The sequence below is a fragment of the Anomaloglossus baeobatrachus genome, chromosome 4 (assembly GCF_048569485.1).
Source record: "Anomaloglossus baeobatrachus isolate aAnoBae1 chromosome 4, aAnoBae1.hap1, whole genome shotgun sequence".
Lineage (NCBI taxonomy): Eukaryota > Metazoa > Chordata > Amphibia > Anura > Aromobatidae > Anomaloglossus > Anomaloglossus baeobatrachus.
Window position 1 is genome coordinate 375,330,960 of NC_134356.1, and position 18,934 is coordinate 375,349,893.

The following is an 18,934-nucleotide window of genomic DNA, read 5'->3' on the forward strand; positions in this document are numbered from 1 at the left end:
TTGGGGTTACCTGCAAATTCTCTTCCCATTTCCTTTACACTTCTATCTCCTTTTCCCCCTCTCAGTCTCACTTATTTGTTTAATCCCTCAGCCCCTTTTATCCCCCTATCCCTTCTTGCTATCTTATTCCCTATCTACCTCTAAGTCTTCTCTTGCTATTCTCTCCAGCTTCCCTCTTCAACCTTTCTCTCTCTCCCCCAGTTTCCACCCAGTATGCCCTCCGTTACCTTTCTCCTTCTTATATTTCTATATTCTCTCCCCCTCACCCTCTCTCTTATTTCGCTCATCTTATTTTCTCTTCTCTCTCTTCTTCCCATACCTTTTTCTCTTTCTCACCACTTCCCCATCCACCCTCCACCCCCCCCTTTTTTTTTTTTTTTTTTTCTTTCTCTTCTTTCTCCGTTCTTTTCTTTTTTCTCCCCTACTTCTATGCCCGTTTACTCTGGGTTCTCTTACCCAAGTACGATTAAAAGGCTATGTTGCAGGATAATTCAATTCGTTGGACTGCAGGAGAAGCTTAAGTCCTTGTTTCGAGGACACCCCCGTACCAAGTACACCATCTAGCCACGTTGGTTCACCCTGGTCGTTACTAGGGACACTCTCTCCTGGTCACACTACTGGACCAGTTCTTTTCGGCTGTGTGTGTGCAACCGATAGTTTGTATTTAAGGGTACGTTTGCCCAAGTTCTACTGTGGGTCAAGTTTTTGATATTTCCCTATTAATTCAGTAAGAGATACATTTCAATGGCTTTAAGCTTGATGACATGGAATGTTAGGGGACTGGGCACATCCAGGAAACGGGCGGCAGTATTCGCACATATCAAAAAATCCAAAGCTCAGATTGTATGTTTACAAGAGACCCATTTATTGTTGGAAACCACGAGAGTGCTTCAGAAGCCTTGGGTTCAATGGTCAGCTCACTCTGTTCATTCCTCATATTCTAGGGGAGTATCGGTACTAGTCCATAAAGCATTGCGGTGGGGCCCGGGTAAGATTATAAAGGATAATGGTGGGAGGTATGTGTTTATCCAGGCTCACATCGATGGGGTCATGATAGTGATCTTAGCCATATACATCCCCCCTGCGATGGGAATCTCAATTTTGTATGAAGCGGCTAAGTTTGCCTCACAATTCCCACAAGCCTTGGTGCTCTGCATGGGGGACTTCAATTTGATTAGTAACACAGGACTGGATAGATTCAATACCCGACAGGTCCCGATCTCCCCTACGATGCAAACTAGACTGAGTGCATTCCTCCAGGAGGTGAGATGGTGCGACATGTGGCGGTTTTTTAACCCAGTATTGAGAGAATATACATGTTATTCCCCAGGGAAAAACTCATTGTCTAGAATTGATTACATTTGTGGAAATGAAAGAGTCTGTGCCCATATACAATCGGTATGTCATCTACCCAGATCAGTATCAGACCATTCTCCGGTATTTGTCAGCATTAAATGGGAAGGATGTAAATCTCGTAAAGTGTCACGGAAGATTAACCCTTGGTGGCTGTCATTCTTTGGTACCAATGATAGGATTCCTGATCAGCTCAGGGCATACACCGAGACGAACTCCGTGGAAGAGAATCACTCGGCCTATTGGGACGCGCTTAAAGCGTATTTGAGGGGATGCTGTCACTCCTCTATCTCTTATGTCAAGAAACAGGTGGCCAGAGAGGAGGAGGAATTGGCCACTCAAAATAGAGTGCTTGAACATAGATTTACTTCGGACCCTTCTGAAGAAAACAGATCTCAATGGCTACAGGCTGGGAGGAAATATCTTTTGTACCTGCAAGAAAAGGCTAAGAGACATGTCTTCTTCTTGAACCAGAGATATTTTGAGCAAGGGAACCAATCTAGTAGTTTACTAGCGTTCCTGGTGCGCCAATCCACTAGCTCACCTGCGGTCCTTAAGATCAGAGACCCCGGTGGCGAATCAATCACCTCCGTCACTGGTATTCTGAAGGTGTTTCTGGACTTCTATAGGAACCTATATGAGTCCAGACTGACTGTCAAGGGAGGAGATCACTGAATACTTGCGGGATCTGGAGTTTCCCAGATTGACTTTGGCCCAGAGATCGGCCTTGGATGAGCCCATTAGCATGGAAGAGATGGTGGAGGCGATGGGAGCCCTCAATAAGGGTAAGGCGTCTGGCCCAGACGGACTCCCGATTTGAAATATTTGACAAGTATAGGGGGGAGCTGGCTCCAGTTCTCCTGGATATGGGGAGATAAGGTATGCACACCAGTGACTATGGAAGGGGAATACATGGAATAGCAGAAACTGCTGTGTGAATACTGACATGAAAAATTCAATAGCTATTTGTAAGAATGAAATGTGAAAAATGGAACCTGCATTACTGCCATGAATATATGAATAAAGAGAAATTTAGCTACTGAATTGATCAATGCAGAAGAGCCCCAACACTACGCCAAAGTATTTCTCTACGTTGGGGTCCCTAGCTTGTGTGTGTCCTCTCATGCAGTTAAAAAACTTGCCGTGTATGGGACGCTGAGACCCAGGCTATATATGCGTATAATGTGGATTGGCAATAGGTGTGTATGAGGAGGGTTCACAAACGAAAAACTACTAACATTAAGGAATAACGTTTGGAACTCCATTCTATGTCTGAACTGGGTGCAAAAAACCTAAAAAACATCACTATGGGGAGATAAGGTATGCACACCAGTGACTATGGAAGGGGAATACATGGAATAGCAGAAACTGCTGTGTGAATACTGACATGAAAAATTCAATAGCTATTTGTAAGAATGAAATGTGAAAAATGGAACCTGCATTACTGCCAGTTCTCCTGGAGACTGCTGAGGCTTCGTTCCGCAGGGGACGGTTACCTGATTCCTTCTATGAGGCAACCATCGTGCTACTATTGAAACCAGATAAGGATCCATTGGATTGTGGCTCGTACAGACCGATCTCTTTGTTGAACTCTGATTACAAAATTGTCACTAAAATTCTAGCAACTAGACTCAATAAAGTGATCTCCTCCATAATACATGAGGATCAGTCTGGATTCATTCCGGGTAGAAGTACCTCGGATAATTTGAGGAGGGCGCAGGTGATTCTACAGATGGGCACCAAGTTAGAGGAGGATTGGGCTCTGGTCTCCCTGGATGCGGCCAAAGCCTTTGACTCTATAGAATGGCCATACCTGCTGGAGGTACTGCGGGCATTTGGTCTCGGCAACGATTTTATTAGATGGATTGAGATTATATATAAAGCTCCAACTGCTAACATCCAGGTGGGAGGCGGAGTTTCGGAAACTTTCCCTTTGGGGAGGGGAACCAGACAGGGATGTCCCCTATCCCCTCTCCTGTTCGCCCTTGCCATGGAACCGTTGGCAGTGCGCATTCGGGCGGACCCAATCTACCGGGGAGTGAGACATCGTAAGGGAGATGAACGTTTGTCTCTGTATGCAGACGACCTGCTATTGTTTGCGTCTGATCCGGATTCCTCCATTCCTAGAGGCGTGGAGTTAATCGACCGATTCGGGGAGTTCTCGGGCCTGTCAATAGATTGGTCAAAATCGTACCTCCTCTTCTTATCTCGGGACAGGGAGGAAATGATGAACACCCACATATGTAGAGTTCCAGTGGTGGATCATTTTAAATACCTGGGGATTATACTGACGGGAAGCCCTTCGGAGATGATAGCAAGAAATATTGCCCCCTTATTATCACACCTCGGGGAGAAATTTAATAGATGGAGCCAACTCCCGCTCTCAGTGGCGGGAAGGATTAATCTCCTTAAAATGATAGTGCAACCAAAGTGTCTTTACATAACCCAACATGTATTCGTACAGATTCCCCGCTCTTTCTTTCGGTCCCTGGAATCTTTGATGATCACCTTTGTCTGGGGTTCTTCCAGATCAAGGGTCCAGTTGGCCAAATTACAGAGACCCAAGGACATGGGGGGTATGGCCCTTCCTGATCTGTACATATACTATCTGGCCGGACAATTGAAATATTTGGGACAATGGACACTTCCTGGGGCTAGGGGTTCTCCGGAGGGTCTCCTGGCAGAGTTCACGGATGTGGATCTCCTATGGCCATTGTTGGCGGACCACAAGAGGGCTCCTGAGGGTCGGGCCCTTCCAATACACAAACTGGGGGCCAGGGTCTGGAAAGAGGCTAAAGCCATTTTCGGTTTTCATGATATGCCAACTGAGATACCCTTATGGGACAACCTGGACCTTCCACACTTTTGTGGACTGCCGGGGTTTGGCGAATGGAGGAATCGAGGAATAGTCTCCCTGGGATCACTGGTCCGGGATGGTGAACTCCGCCCCTTTGCACAACTGCGTGCAGAATTCGATTTGCCGGAATCTCATGGGTTTCAGTATCTCCAGATTAGGCACGCCTTTCGGGCTCAGTTCTCTGGTCGTGGGATTAGATTCTCTTCCTTTCCAGTCATTGGAATTATCAGATCACAGGGCCCTGGAGGCCTTATTTCTAAATTGTACTCCTCCCTTATCCGGGCCAAGGCCATGAACAGTCCTCTTTCTGTCCGGGAGAGGTGGTGTGTCAGGATCCCTGAAATTGATGTAGTGTGGGACGACATTGTCGAATCCCACACGCTAGTCTCTCCTGCAGTCAATAATAGACTGATTCAGTTATACATAATACACCAAAGTTATATTACACCTCAGAGACTGAACAAGATGAAAAAGGCGAATAATTTGGTGGGGGTGGGTTGTCCGAGATGCGGGAGAGACGGTGCTGATTTCTGGCACATGATATGGGATTGCCGGGTTATTCTCTCTTATTGGAGTGAGGTTGTAACGACTTTGTCCACCATACTTCAGAAAGGAGTTGCTCTGTGCCCAATTCTCTGTCTATTTGGGGTGGTGGATGTACGCTCCTGGTCCCAAAATGAACATTTGCTAATTAAAAAGGTATTATTTTTGGCCCGGAAGGGCATTATACTAAACTGGATGAGCACTCACCCTCCAACTAGAGCCTCATGGATTACATTGGTAAATGCTATAATTCCGTCAGAACACTATGTTTATAAGATAAGAGGTTCTTTAAATAAATTCGACAAAATATGGGGTAGATGGATGGGTTCGCCCTTGACCGGAGGATCACCCGGCTCCCTAGCTGATAGCCTACAGTCGGTACTAGCGTGATAATAACTAATGATGCTCCGATGGGTGGAAAGGAGAAATACGTGATTTATGATATACTGTACTGGGGATATAACGAGATCTCTGTAATCTGGGTTGCACTTCTCTTATTGGCATGGGCTTTTTGCCTCAGAATGGATATGTTTCGCGAACTGACACCTCTGCAATGATTAATGTGCTAAGGCCAGATTGAAAGTAATAGATGTTGATTTAATTGTTGCTGTTTTATTACCCTGCTTATCAACCAGTATACGTGTATTTTTGTAAAGTACAAATTGCTGACTCATCCTATAATTTAATGTCTTACTTAACCTTCAATAAAACGAGTTTAAAAAAAAAACTGTTGAAAGCCCTATGAAATAAGGATATTTTCTAGAAGCATCTTTTTTTTTTGTTTTAAATGACTGTGCCGTTATTATTATTTATTCAAATAAATACAAGGCATTCTTCAAATATAATTTGCGAGTAGTTTATTTTCAAAAACAGGGGGTTGACAATGTGACTTTTCGGCCACAGGATGGCCTTCATCAGACAACTCCTACCAGTAATAGGGGTAAGTAATGAAGCAACATTTTAGTTAGTGGTATGTACCGCAATATCAGGTTAAAGCAGCGTCTTATACAAATGACCAATATTAGCATAAAAATAGCTAATCTGAATAGTGGTTGAGAGCACTAAAGCAGGTGTACGGAGCACCTTACACAAAGAGCAAATGTTAGCACAAGGAAAAATAGCTGTGTCCACCACTATGCAGTATCAATACTGCAACAGGGCGCCTGGTTGAAGTAGTGCCTTATATAGAGAGCAAGTGTCAACACAAGATCAAGCAGTGGTGTTCACCACTATGCAGTGTACACTGTACAGTATGCAGCTATTTTTCCTTGTGCTAACATTTGCTCTTTGTGTAAAGTGCTCCGTACACCTGCTTTAGTACTCTCAGCCACTATTCAGATTAGCTACTTTTATGCTGATATTGGTCATTTTATATAAGACACTGCTTTAACCTGATATTGCGGTACATACCGCTAACTAAAATGTTGCTTCATTACTTACCCCTATTTCTGGCAGGAGTTGGCTGATGAAGGCCATCCTGTGGCCGAAATGTCACATTGTCAACCCCCTGTTTTTTTTTTTAAATAAACTACACTCAAATTATATTTAAAGAGTGCCTTGTATTTACTTGAATATGTTTTGGTTTGGAAGCAGACTAATGCATCTTGACTTCTCTGTACTTCTGTGGCTGTGCCTTATCCTACCAAAAGTTTATTATTCTTTATTGAACAAAGAATGAAAGATCCGTCTTTTTAGCAAAATAAGTCTGCTCACCACTCCCATTTTCTTTCTCACTGGTGCACAGAAAAATTGGATATTTACGAGCCCCTTGTTATAAAGAGTCTTTCTCGGGCATTTGTGGTTAAAAAAAGCCCCAGCCATGACAAGCGGTCAAAGCTTTATTGAGGTTGAGCTAATAAATTGAAAAAGATTATCATGGATGCCGTGAATGTTTGATTTCTCTTGGGGTGGCTTTGACATCTTATCCTGTCGGGGGTTGCACTTTTGTTTAGATTGGATTTTGCCGCTGAACAATGTCCTTGGTTAGGGTCTCCATTTTAAGTGGGGATGATAGGCTGATGTGGGATGGTTCATTCTTCTTTATATGTGGACTACACTTGTAAATGTAGCAAACTACAGCCATTGTTTCATTGCCCCAATGCAAGTCAATGATGAAGGCCCTCCGACTTTTTCATCTCTTCTGCTGAAGGAAATTAAGAAAAGCAGCACATTTGGAAGTACATAGGGAAGGCGATGGCTCTAGTACCACAGATAATACACAAGAGGGGACTTTGCAGACCTACGGTACAAGCAGCTCTCACAGTATTGGCGCAGTCTTCAGAGATATCTGGCATGCTGCTTTCTTTTTATCAGGGTTTGTATTTATTCCGAGCTTTGTTCTCTTGGAGAGATGCAGTATCCCTTCTCTGGAAATGATTGGCACTATAGTTTACATTGGGTATTTATTATATATTCGCTGTATATCTAAAACCTGCCAAAAACCTACAAATGTTAAGCTATATTGGCTCCACAAATGTTTTATTGCAATAATCACATTGTATACAGTGATAAGATCATTTGGGACACATATTCAGTAGTCGTATAGACTAAATTTTTGTTATGTGACATCATATGAACTCAACAACATTCATGACTGCAAAGATATGAAATGGGGACAAGATGAAAAAGCCTAACTACCATGCTCCGGTGCTCAATACTTATTAAGAGGAGATGGATGCTCAGACAGGTGCAACTCGAGGATTCGAGTACAATGGAAGTCAATGAGGAACTCTTCCGGAAAAATGTTCACTTCCTCTAGGACTTCCATTATTCTTAGGTACTCGAGTCTCACCCGTCCGAGCACCAACTGCATGTAATGAGTACTGAGCATGGTAGTGCTCGCTAATCACTACTAATGTACCTCACTATGAAATGGAAAGGCTTTAACTATAGCCTTTTGATTTCGAAAACCCTTTTGGTGAAGGAGCGTTACTAACATCTGAGCAGAAGATATTAGTTAGATTGTTTATTCATTTGATCTTGAAATTGTACCTGTTTAAAAATTTACATGGCTGTGAAACAGAAATGCGTATGGCACCGCACCTCATACATAGTTTATGGTTGGCAGGTTTAGATCTAATTTCTTTCTATTTGGAAATGCACAAAAAGTCTTCTTGCCAGGAGAAGGGATATTGTGTACCTCTTACATGTTATTTCTCCGTCCGTCTTTGTGCCGCTTATTTGTATTTGTTGTGTTGAATGCTCTTAAAATTCTGATCAAGTTTTATATGATAGACATTTCACATTCTCATTATAGATGTAGTCTACCTTGAGCATGGTAGAGATTGCTACTCTTACAGCGTGATTTACTTTTTGATGATTTCCAAAAAGGATTACTAAAGATCAGGTTTATATAAGAAGGTTTCATATTGATCTGCCTGTTAAGTTAGAAGTATGTTTTAAAGAGGACCTTTCACTTGTCATAATGATGTTTGTTTTGTTTCCTTACTTGGTGTAAATTCTTTTGTTGTCCTGGCATTGTTTTTATTTTGTGCCTGTAACTCTCCATTTTTTTACATATGGCCCCCTACTCAATGTGTGTAAATGTAGCTTTTTTTTTTTTAGCCGAATTGGTAATGTCCTGACTCTTTCTTTGGAAGTCTTTTCCAAAATCAAGATGGCTAAATACTACATACATTAAAGAGGGGGCATATATCAAGAGTAAAATATTTATTATATTACAAGAAAATGGGGCCATATATCGCTAAGTGAGCAGGAAGAAGAAAACAATATACAATACCAGATTCAGGAGAACGTAAGGTGGGTTTATACTATCTGATTTTGTATCAATAATTTCTGATCGCCAATCGTTTAATTTTGTGCTTACTGCATTTAACGATCTGCGAGACCTGTAATAATTAGTACAGTGTGTATAGGCTGCCACTGTTCTAGGCATCACAAGTCAGGTTTACCCAGATTGATGTGATGCCAGGATTGAAGATCTTTGTGTACGACGCAAAAGATAATTTCACCCAGTTAGTGAGCATTTTGCTCATTCCTCTTCAGCATGTTGTTTAGACGGGAAGATTATCATGAAACCAGCATTCTTAGAAACGATTGTTTATGATGATCCTGCCATGTAAACAGACTTTTATAGGCATTTACACAAAGTAAAAAAGTTACATATTTATGGCAAGTTACAGGTCCTTTTTAAAGGGGGAGTCTAATTGCTTAATTTTTATTTTTTTTACAAGTCGCACACATTGGTCTAAAATACAAAAAAGTAATTCTCCCCTTATATTTTACTGCTACTCCCATGTTGACACTTCCCTGTTCCCCCGCTGGTCTTCATTCACCCTCTTCTAGCAATGTGTTGTCAACCCTTATGTGACCACTGCAGCCAATCACTGGCTGTAGCGGTGATGTGTTTACACTAATGTGGTCACTGCTGTGGCCAGTCATTTCTTGCCGTTGCCACCTACAATCTTGAAATGTCATTGCTGGAGCCAGGTGACCAAGACTGGCGGCGGACCAGGGAAGCAGCAGCACAGGAGAAACAATTAATTGGTAAAGGACTACCTTTTTTTTGTTTATTTTAGACCATTGGCAGCTGTTTGTAAAAATAATTCCATGGGGTTGGACAGCCTCTTTAATTTCTATTTTAAATGTATGTCATTTTTTTGTATAATCGGATCTGATCTGGCAGTTATCATTTCTTCCATATCTTACTTGCTTGGTTCTCAAACCTTTATGAAGACTTAGAGGACAGAATGAATGTAGGGTTACAAGATATAATGTATACAAAAAGAAGTCGTTTTTTTTTTTTTTTTGTACTTGTGTATTTCCGCGTTATCTTAAAATCTGCTTTTTGCACACTTGTTAATGTATGAACTTTATCAGAGTTTTTTAAGAGCAAGTTGTGTTTTGCATTTTGTGTTGTTTTAGTTGTTTAGTCATTGTTCTGTGACTTTCACCATAATGAAAGACCTGGTCTCTGTTTGCTGATCATCAGAACATCACATAAGGTATTCAATTGGTGTTATATGTGATTTATGGCATATCACGGTTACTGGATGGCATGGTTATTATGGCATAAACCGTGCCAATCCCATTCTATAACCCCAATTAATATTTGTTGCAAATGACCACACTACAATATTGTGGCTCTTTATCCTTAATCCTTAGTGTCGGTTCAGGTAACATAAGATTTTTTTATATTACTTGACTATAATGTACAATCCAGGAACTTTCACTGTGTTGTGATGGTTACATGTCGCTTCATTAATTTTTTTTCTTAATTTTTTTATTTTATTTTCCATCAAAACATTCATTCATCTACTGTCCAGGAATAATTGAAACTACATTACTGATTTAATTTCCTATCACTTTACTTGTCCTTTCTTCATAGAAATGTTTGGCAAATCCATATTTTTTTTTTTTACCTAACTTTTATCAACTTTTTTGCCTCAGTTCAAAGAAAGTCAAAAATTCCATCGACAAATCGACAGAAACTGACAATGGTTACGTGTCATTAGAAGGGAGATTGACAGGTAAAAGCAGCGAGGATGGGGTGCAAGTTCATGAGCCCCAAAGTGAAATGATCCACTCTGAAGAAACTGTGTGGCCATCAGCGACAAACAGGACACATCAGACTCAAACCAAGAACATGTACAATAAAACCAAAATGGTAATTTACAGAACCTAATTGCACTTTATAGCACATGGTATATTTTGCTTTTACAGGTTAGTCTACGTCTTAAATGGGTAATGTTGTAAAGTTCTTATAAAAACCAGCAACATTGCAATTTACTTGGTATTAAGACTTTTTTTTTTTTTTTGTTTTCAATAAATGATGCATTTTTAATTCTATTACGTACTGTTCATTGTTTACGAATACAGGCCAACAGCGGTAGTCTAAAATGCATAGCCCTTACAAGCTCTTTCTAATAGATATTGTAAGCACTACTCTGAAGCTGGCTTGATCTTTAAAGCACATCATCTCCTGATCTGGCCAGACTAAAACCAGTCTCCTAGTGCTCCTCCAAATCTGCCTCGGCTTGCAGTATCGGAGAGGGCACAGTTTGAGACATCTACGCAGAGTAATGCACCGCCCTCCAAGAAAATTGGACAACCCCTTTGAGCAGAAGAACTTTTGTTTGCTGACATGTGTATAAACAGGAAAGTGGTCTCCAGGCAGTACAAAAATACATATTTCAGCAGGACAAAGACATGTAGATTGTCTTGTCTTACCATTCCAAACATGCACTTTTGCCTTTTTCCCACTCATGTTCTAGCGTATTTTCTTTAACACATGTCTTTTATAATCTAATGGCACATACTCTGCTTTCAAACTCGTTAGGTGTCCTTTGTGAAATGTTACCATAAATTATTTATAGACTCTAACTTTAAAGCAATTCCATGTTTCCTTCAATTGTGTTGCCATTTGGGCAGATTAACCTATAAATGACAAATTGCACAAGCTATAGAGATCTTTTTTTTGTGTTATTTAATGCTTTTTATGTAATCCCACACATTTATCGATTTTCAGGATATGCCGAGGTCGCCTGCTAACCTCTCCGACGAGGTCTCCAGTGAAGATGACCCAAGCACAGGATATTCGGCACGCCGTAGTACGGACCGCCCTCACGGTGACAGCATGCTTAGGAATCGAAAGCCTCATCATTACAAAAAGCATTATACAACTGAGGTAGAATATCAATCACTCTGCTCTTACCTCTGTGCTAGAAATCTAGAGTCTTCAGAACTCATTTCGTTTTTCACTCTGGTTTATATAGCAATCCCAGTGACTTTTGAAGATTTTTTTATTATCTCTGTATTGCGGATATCTTGTGAGGCATGTAATGGATGTTCACAGTGGGATTACGTCTGTGTTTGCCAGTTCCGTCTCACAAATCTCCAATGTACTGTACATCAAGTTGGTACTACACAATAATAGAGCTTGTGCTCTGAAGATTTGGGTCGAGTTGAATTTTACGACGTTGTAAATGTTCTTGTTTTGTAGACGATTTTGGCGGAAAAGTATCATACTAGGATAGATATCTCTGAAAAGGCCATTAGGAACTTTTTCTCATTAATTTTATTGGTATGCATGAAAAGTTGGCCAAATTTTAAATTATTCTAATAAATTTAACGGTAAATTGTTAAGTTTTATTGTGAACCCACCTTGAAAAAACATAGCGTTGGCCTTTAATGACTTGAAACGTATGGGCCATTAGAATTCTTGCATGGAGGGTGAATAATGTAGAGATGGCCTCTGTAGAGGATTTTTCCAGAATGCACAAGTAAAGAACATAAGCTTTGTATCTGAAAATCATTCTCCCACTAGCCAGTAATGAAATGAACTTTTTACGTGTTTTCAATACATTTTCTTCAGCACTTAGTGGTACTTGCAGTTTTAAAATACCATTGTGGCCAAAAGTTTTGAGACTGACAAATTTAGTTTTTTTTTTTTTTTTTTTTTATTACAAAGAATGCTGCTTCAGTGTGTTTTAGTTCTATGGTCAGATGTTTCTATGGCTACTGAAGTAAAATTGTAAGCATTTCGTGAGTTTTTATACTTTTTATTGACAAATTCATCAATTTTATGCAAATAATCAGTATAGATAGTGTTGACACTTATTTTTCTAGACTTCTACAGTTCACCTTAACATGCCGGATATCAGCTTCTGGGCCATATCCTGACTGATGACAATGCATTTTTGCCTAATCAGTGCTTGGTGTTTATCACAATTTCTGTTCTTTTTTTTGTCTACCCGCTTTTTGAAGATTGACCACAGGTTCTCAATAGTACTGATACCTGAGAAGTTTCTTGGTTACAGCCCCAAAATTTCTATGTTTTTATCACCAAGCTTCTTAGTTATCACTTTTGCCTTGTTACATGGTCTAAGTCTTGCTTAAAAAGTGTTGTTTATTCCCAAATTGCTCCTGGATCATTAGGAGAAGTTGCTCTTGGAGGATGTTCAGATCCCATTCTTTTTTCATGGCAGTGATCTTACTCAAAATTATGAGTGAGCCTACTCCGTTGGATGTAAAACAACCCTACACATGAATGGTGTCTGAATGCTTTACTGTTGGCATGCCACAGGACTCGTGGTAGTGCTGACCTTTCTTTGGACAATCCGTCTTCTTGTATCCAATCACTATACTTCCTACAGACTAACCTTCTGCTAGAACCATCATCTTACATGTATGGTGGCTGGCATCAATGCCTCGCATGTCAGGATGCTGTTGCCTCTCGCTAGCTCTGCTCCCTGAAAACTGCCTTTGAAATGGTGATTCATTAGAATTATTGGCTAGGCAGATTCATTTTTAGATATAGTCTAGATTTATCTTTTTCCCTTTGCTTGTCCTGTGATTTAGGGAAAGCTCCTCCAATATCCTGTAGAGCAGGGGTCTCAAATACTCGGCCCGCGGGCCGCATGTGGCCCCTCGGGCTGCTTCGTGCGGCCCCTCAGGGCCGTGCCCCTGTTGACTATCGCGGCAGGTGCAGGGGCTGCAGCCACTGTCTGCATTTTAGGTCAGATAAATGTTTTGCTGCGCTCTGGCGCCGACAATACAATCATCTGACATAAATCGCAGACAGTGGCTGCGGCCTCTGCACCGGCCACGATAGTGAACAGCGGCACGGGCCTGGGCGCCGCACGAAGCAGAGATGAGGCAGCCGAGGGAACGCGGGACAGGTGAGAAAATGGTGAGGGGTTTTTGTGTGTGTATGTGAAGGACGGCACATTAACTCCTTAGCAACCTATGACGTACTGGGTACGTCATGACTCCCTGGTACTCAAGGACCCATGACGTACCCAGTACGTCGTGGCGAAATTGCGGCCCCGGTGGCTGCGATCGCTTTGCATTGCAAATACATTAGAACATTAGTTTAGGATGGGGACAAGGATGAGCACATTACTGCGGGATGGGGACTAGGATGGGGCACAATACTACAAGGGGACAAGGATGGGCACGTTACAACAAGATGGGGAACATTACTAAAAGATGTTGGTCAAAATTTCTATATAGTGCTAATTGTAAGACTATTAGTTACAAGAAAGGAATAAAATGTAGAAAAAAATAAATAATTTTATATATATATATATATATATATATATATATATATATATATATATATATATATATATATATAATTATCTATCTATCTATATATATATATCTCAAAGAATGTGCACGTTTGCTACAATAAACAAGTGAAAATGTTCAAAATCAGTGATCCAAAGGTGTGTAAAAAAAATAAATAAATAAATTTATATATGGTACTAATAAAAATGTCACTCTGTCCTGCAAAGAATACGGCCCCCCAAATTATTTTTTTTCCTCTGTGCAGCCTATACACCCAGCCGAGTTTGAGACCCCTGATGTAGAGAATATCTAGAAGTACTGCCCACCCTAACATTTACCATTTATTATTATTACTTGGTATAGTGTGCAGTGCCAAGCTTTTAATGTATGCAAATAAAATCTAATTCTTTCACGTTCCGTGTGGCTTTCTCATTGAATTTAAGTGTAATTGAGGGAGCATGACTTTTTCAATATCAGTCAGTCTGGTTAGAAATGTCCTTTGTTTCATTTACTCAGGTTCATATCTTTCAGTCACCGGAGAGGTATGGCATTGTGTTTGCATACTTTTGGCTTTTTAATTGCTGAAAATATATAATTTAATATTCAATTAAATATGTAATTGGCTGATATATAAATTGACCGCGGTGTGTCTTTAATTTCTGTTTTATTGCTTCTTGGTTAATAGGTTCATAATCTACATGCTTTAATGATAAAAAAATCCTTTGTTTTTATACTTTTTTCTTTATATAGATCATCTCATGATGCCTCACCCACATTTGGTGACATACAGCCTTTAATTTCAAATTAGGTTTTCCAAATTATTGTTATAGGTGATGTTTTTTGTTTTTTTTTTTTTTTTTTTTTTGTCTTCTTCTTAACATCTGCAACTATTTAATATTTATCTATTAAGCCAAGTTCACACTTGCCAGTAGTGTTGTGGCACTAGGATAGTTGATAAATATCAGATCGATGGTGGTCCATTAACCAGCACCCCCATTGATCAGATGTAAGTATTAGATGGTCTGCAGTGTATTGCAGTTCCTATTCCTTTGAGCTTCTAGTAGTTATTCAGTGGGGGTGCCGGGTATCACACTCGCACTCATCTGTATTGATGACTTAGACAGGTCATTATAATAAACAAGGAGAACCCTTTTACATTACCGATTTAAATTCAAAGTGTATTTTTTTTTTTTTTCATTCACGGCCATTTCAGCCATTAACAATGGACCTGAGATTAGCAATTCTTTCTAATCTTGCATAGGAAAGTCTCTGCAATATTTAGGAAGGGACTGCTCATCAGACGCACCTTAGACACGTATATAACTGTAGAAAAAGACTACGCATTTCTGTCCGATAACACAGGTCTACAAAAAATGTTTTTTTTTGTTATCGCGGGAGACTTTGTACTTTTCTGAATCATCTTTGTCCTGATTTAAAAAATGTATATAGTTTTTCTATATCACGTATAGTTTCCATGGAGCAGCATCATTATTATAAGGTATAGGAAATAAACTGGCGACATTAAGAAAACCGTAATCTACATATCAGAAAAATGCTTCACCTTCCAAAACAGTTTTTATTGAACCAAAATAATTTGACACGCAAAATAGAAGCCAAAATATGAGCAAAAATTAAAAAGGCTTGACATTAGACTGTCATTGATACGATTTATCAGAGTTGTCCCTATATAACATCCAACAGTAATCTGCTGTGATTGAGTCATTCCAAAAACCCTGGTAGTGGTGTTCCATTACTTTAATGTCCTGATGAATCCGCTCGCCTTGTTCATGGCTTACATCCCAAAGATTTTGAGGGAAGAGATCTAAATGTGAATGCAAAAAGTGCATTTTCAGGAACATGTGACATCCAGGACACTGGTATGCATTTAGCAGTTCCTCAACACCTTCAATATATTCTCGAGATTTATTTTTTTCCTAAGTTTTCACAGATCCACTTGACCCTTTCCAAGATCTCAATTCCTTATCATTTAGAGTTACTTCAAACCTATCATCTCTCATACGCTCACTGATCTGAGGACCAACAAATACCCCCTCCTTCAGTTTTGCTGGTGAAATGCTGGAAAACGTCTGTGAAATGTACTGAAACCCTTGTGAATTTATGTTTGCCATGGCTTTCACAAAGTTTTAATCAATCACAACTTTATATGTAGTGGAGGAAGAAAGATTTTTGTTGGAGCAACTAAAGGATTATGCTGAACATTGTCTCTACCTAGAGCATAGATGTTTCTCTGTCCCCAATCATGACGAACATAATGCTCTACTGTATTTCTACTGTCCCATAAACACAAGAAGCAACAATATTTTGTGAAACCTCCTTGCATTCCCATTAGCAGTCCAATCACTTTCAAATCTCCACAGATATTCTATTGATGATGCTTAGTTGTTTTGGATGCTATACAATATGACAGATTTTCAGACCTTTCCTTTAGATGACATAAGTGAGCAATAGGGATTGATGGTTTCATATTTCCATTGTGAAGCAACATTGCTTTCAAACTTCTCTGGGATGAGTCAATAAACAATCGCCAATCTGCAACAAAATACTCTTGATTCAGTTCTTTAAAGAGGCCATTCACAATGTTACGGTACACCATTGGTCCATCAACTGTGGAAAAAATGTATTAGTGTTACTTCTGTTTCGGCAATAACACACTTTGACATCCATCATTAAGAAGATTCTACTGTTTCAACCTATATGCAAGAAGTTCAGATTTATCTTTTGACAATAAAAGGTCTCTGATGAGATCATTTAATTCATGTTGAGTAAAGCGTTCTGGCTGCTCCATCAGGTATAATATACTCCTCTTGACTTGACGTCTCCATGTCTCCACCAGAAGCTTCAGCTCCATAGTCTTTATACTCTACTTCATTTTCATCCAATCCAGACAACGGTAGTACAGGAACTGGCAAGGTACCATCATGTGGAACTGGCCTAATTGCAGATTCAAGTTCAGGGTAATTTTGGGTTCTCTCCAATACATGAGAACCGCAAATGTCATAGCCACTTTCCTTATATTGAACCAGTCACAAAGACCATTTGAACAACTTGAGCATATCATATGTGGGGCCTAGCATACATTGAAAATGCTGAAATAACGGAATAACAAAAATACTTCTATCACAGAAACTTTGTGATAAAGCAAAGCTAAGCATATTTTTGGAATCAGCACATCAAACTCCATAAAACAGACATATTACCTTTGTTGATGACTTTTTTGTGTTGACCAGAGTAGTCTAAAGGTGAAACTGCACTCTGCATTTTTATGTAATATCCTGTGGCCACACCCTCACTGGTTTCTGTGAATTTAATGCTGATTTTAGCTTTTCTATATTTAATCCTTCTGGCTTTGTAGGCCTATGATTAGATTAGACCACTCAAAAATGGAGATATTCTGAAAGTAAATCATTAGCAGGTTATTTAAAGGGAACCTGTCACCAGATTTGGCGACTATAAGCTGCGGCCATCACCACAGAGCTCCTATATACAGCATTCTGGAGTGCTGTATATAAGAGTACAGGCCACTGTGTAGAACGTAAAAAAACCCTTTTCTAATACTCACTTAAAGGGCGGCTCAGTCTGATGGATATCGCTGCTCTCCAGTCCAGCGCCTCCTCTCTCTGGCCCAGTACTAACAAATGTGGAGGGCACCACTTCACTCACAGAGGGATCTCTTCTGACACAATAGAAACTAGTCCAATATATAGAGAAAAGAAAGTGTCATACAAGGTGATCCTCCTTGTATGACACTTTCTTTTCTCTATATATTGGACTCCACTCTCTGGTCCGGCGCCGCCTCTCTGCGCTGATCGCCGTCCTCCTTCTTCTGAGGCTTGTGTGCATGACGTGTCCTACGTCATGCACACTTGCCAGCTTTGAGTTCCTGCGCAGGCGTGGTTTGAGCTGCCCAAATCAAAGTATTGTAGTGCGCCTGGACGGGCAGTCTTTAACATTTCCTTGCGCCTGCGCATTACAGTATTTTCATCTGCCATCAGCAGGGCGGATCAAAGTGCGCCTGTTCAAGACAGCAGTGTCTGCCTGTGTTAATGATATGTACGCGTCATCCACACTGGGCTGGGTAGAAGAAACACAGAGATGGCAGCAGAGAGGAGGCCCAAGAGCAGCAACACCCATCCGACCGGACTGTCCCCTAGGTGGCTATTATTAAAGTGGGGTTATTTTTATGTTATACAGTGCGGCTTGGGCACTTATATACAGTATTCTGCAACGTTGTCTATAAGGACTCAGTGGTGGTGGCCACAGTTTATAGTCTCCAAATATGTTGACAGGTTCCCTTTAAAGTGGTTATCTATTTATCTTCCTTGCATATAGAATAGTAAGAGATTGAAATATCTATGCTGGCGGATTACACAAATGTTGGATAATGAAAATATTCTTTTAGGACATTCAAAAATCAGGAACCAGTTGTAGCTCACGCTGTTCAAGTTCTCGGCAAGACTCTGAAAGCACCCGGCCCGAATCTGAAACAGAAGATATTTTATGGGAAGACTTGCTGCACTGCGCTGAGTGTCGCTCTTCCTGCAGCAGCGAGACCGATGCGGACAATAATCACGGAAACTTATGTGTGAAGAGGGAATTCAGGGACGACCCATTTCACCAGGTACTCTTGTTTTTTATAGTAAAAAGAATTGCCCATGTCTGCTGATAAAAATTTGATGAATTCTATGTATACTTTTTCCTTCACCTTTTAATTTTGTTTTTTCTTTATGTGCTTCTTATCTTATCTTATCTTATTGGAAGCAAATTGTTTTGGCCTCATCAACAACAGATATTGAACTGGCTTTTTTCCACCTATCTAGAATAATTTGCTTCTTTTTAGGGAATTTAGTATTGTGCCTTTTTCTCTAGATGTCTTGCATCACTTTTTTTTATGTATGTTAAAAATGGTGTCTCTGTCTTTTGATGCAGGCTTGCATGCCGAGCCGTCATCATTCCCCGCACGTGACAGCGGATTTACTCAGCCATCTTGTGCCTCTAAGAGCTGCAGGTGGCCAACCACAGCTGGTATCCAGTTAAATGCTGCTCTCAATCTCTGAAAGCGGCATTTAACAAGCTCCGGCAGGGGGCATGTCATTCCCATGAGAGCGCCAGTGACCAGATCATGGGGTGACT

At 40.3% G+C, this 18,934-nt stretch overlaps 1 protein-coding gene across 4 annotated transcripts in view; it reads left to right on the forward strand.

Moving 5' to 3' along the window:
* PHTF2 (putative homeodomain transcription factor 2) overlaps positions 1-18,934 on the forward strand; it is a 194,161-nt gene that overhangs the window by 149,436 nt on the left and 25,791 nt on the right. For 3 of the 4 annotated variants that reach the window (XM_075345200.1, XM_075345198.1, XM_075345199.1), the window contains exons 7-10: positions 6,903-7,067; positions 10,163-10,379; positions 11,241-11,399; positions 18,204-18,422. In XM_075345200.1, the coding sequence (XP_075201315.1) occupies positions 6,903-7,067; positions 10,163-10,379; positions 11,241-11,399; positions 18,204-18,422 (760 nt within the window). The remainder of the gene's footprint in view (positions 1-6,902; positions 7,068-10,162; positions 10,380-11,240; positions 11,400-18,203; positions 18,423-18,934) is intronic. The other variant, XM_075345201.1, reaches the window with a different exon arrangement.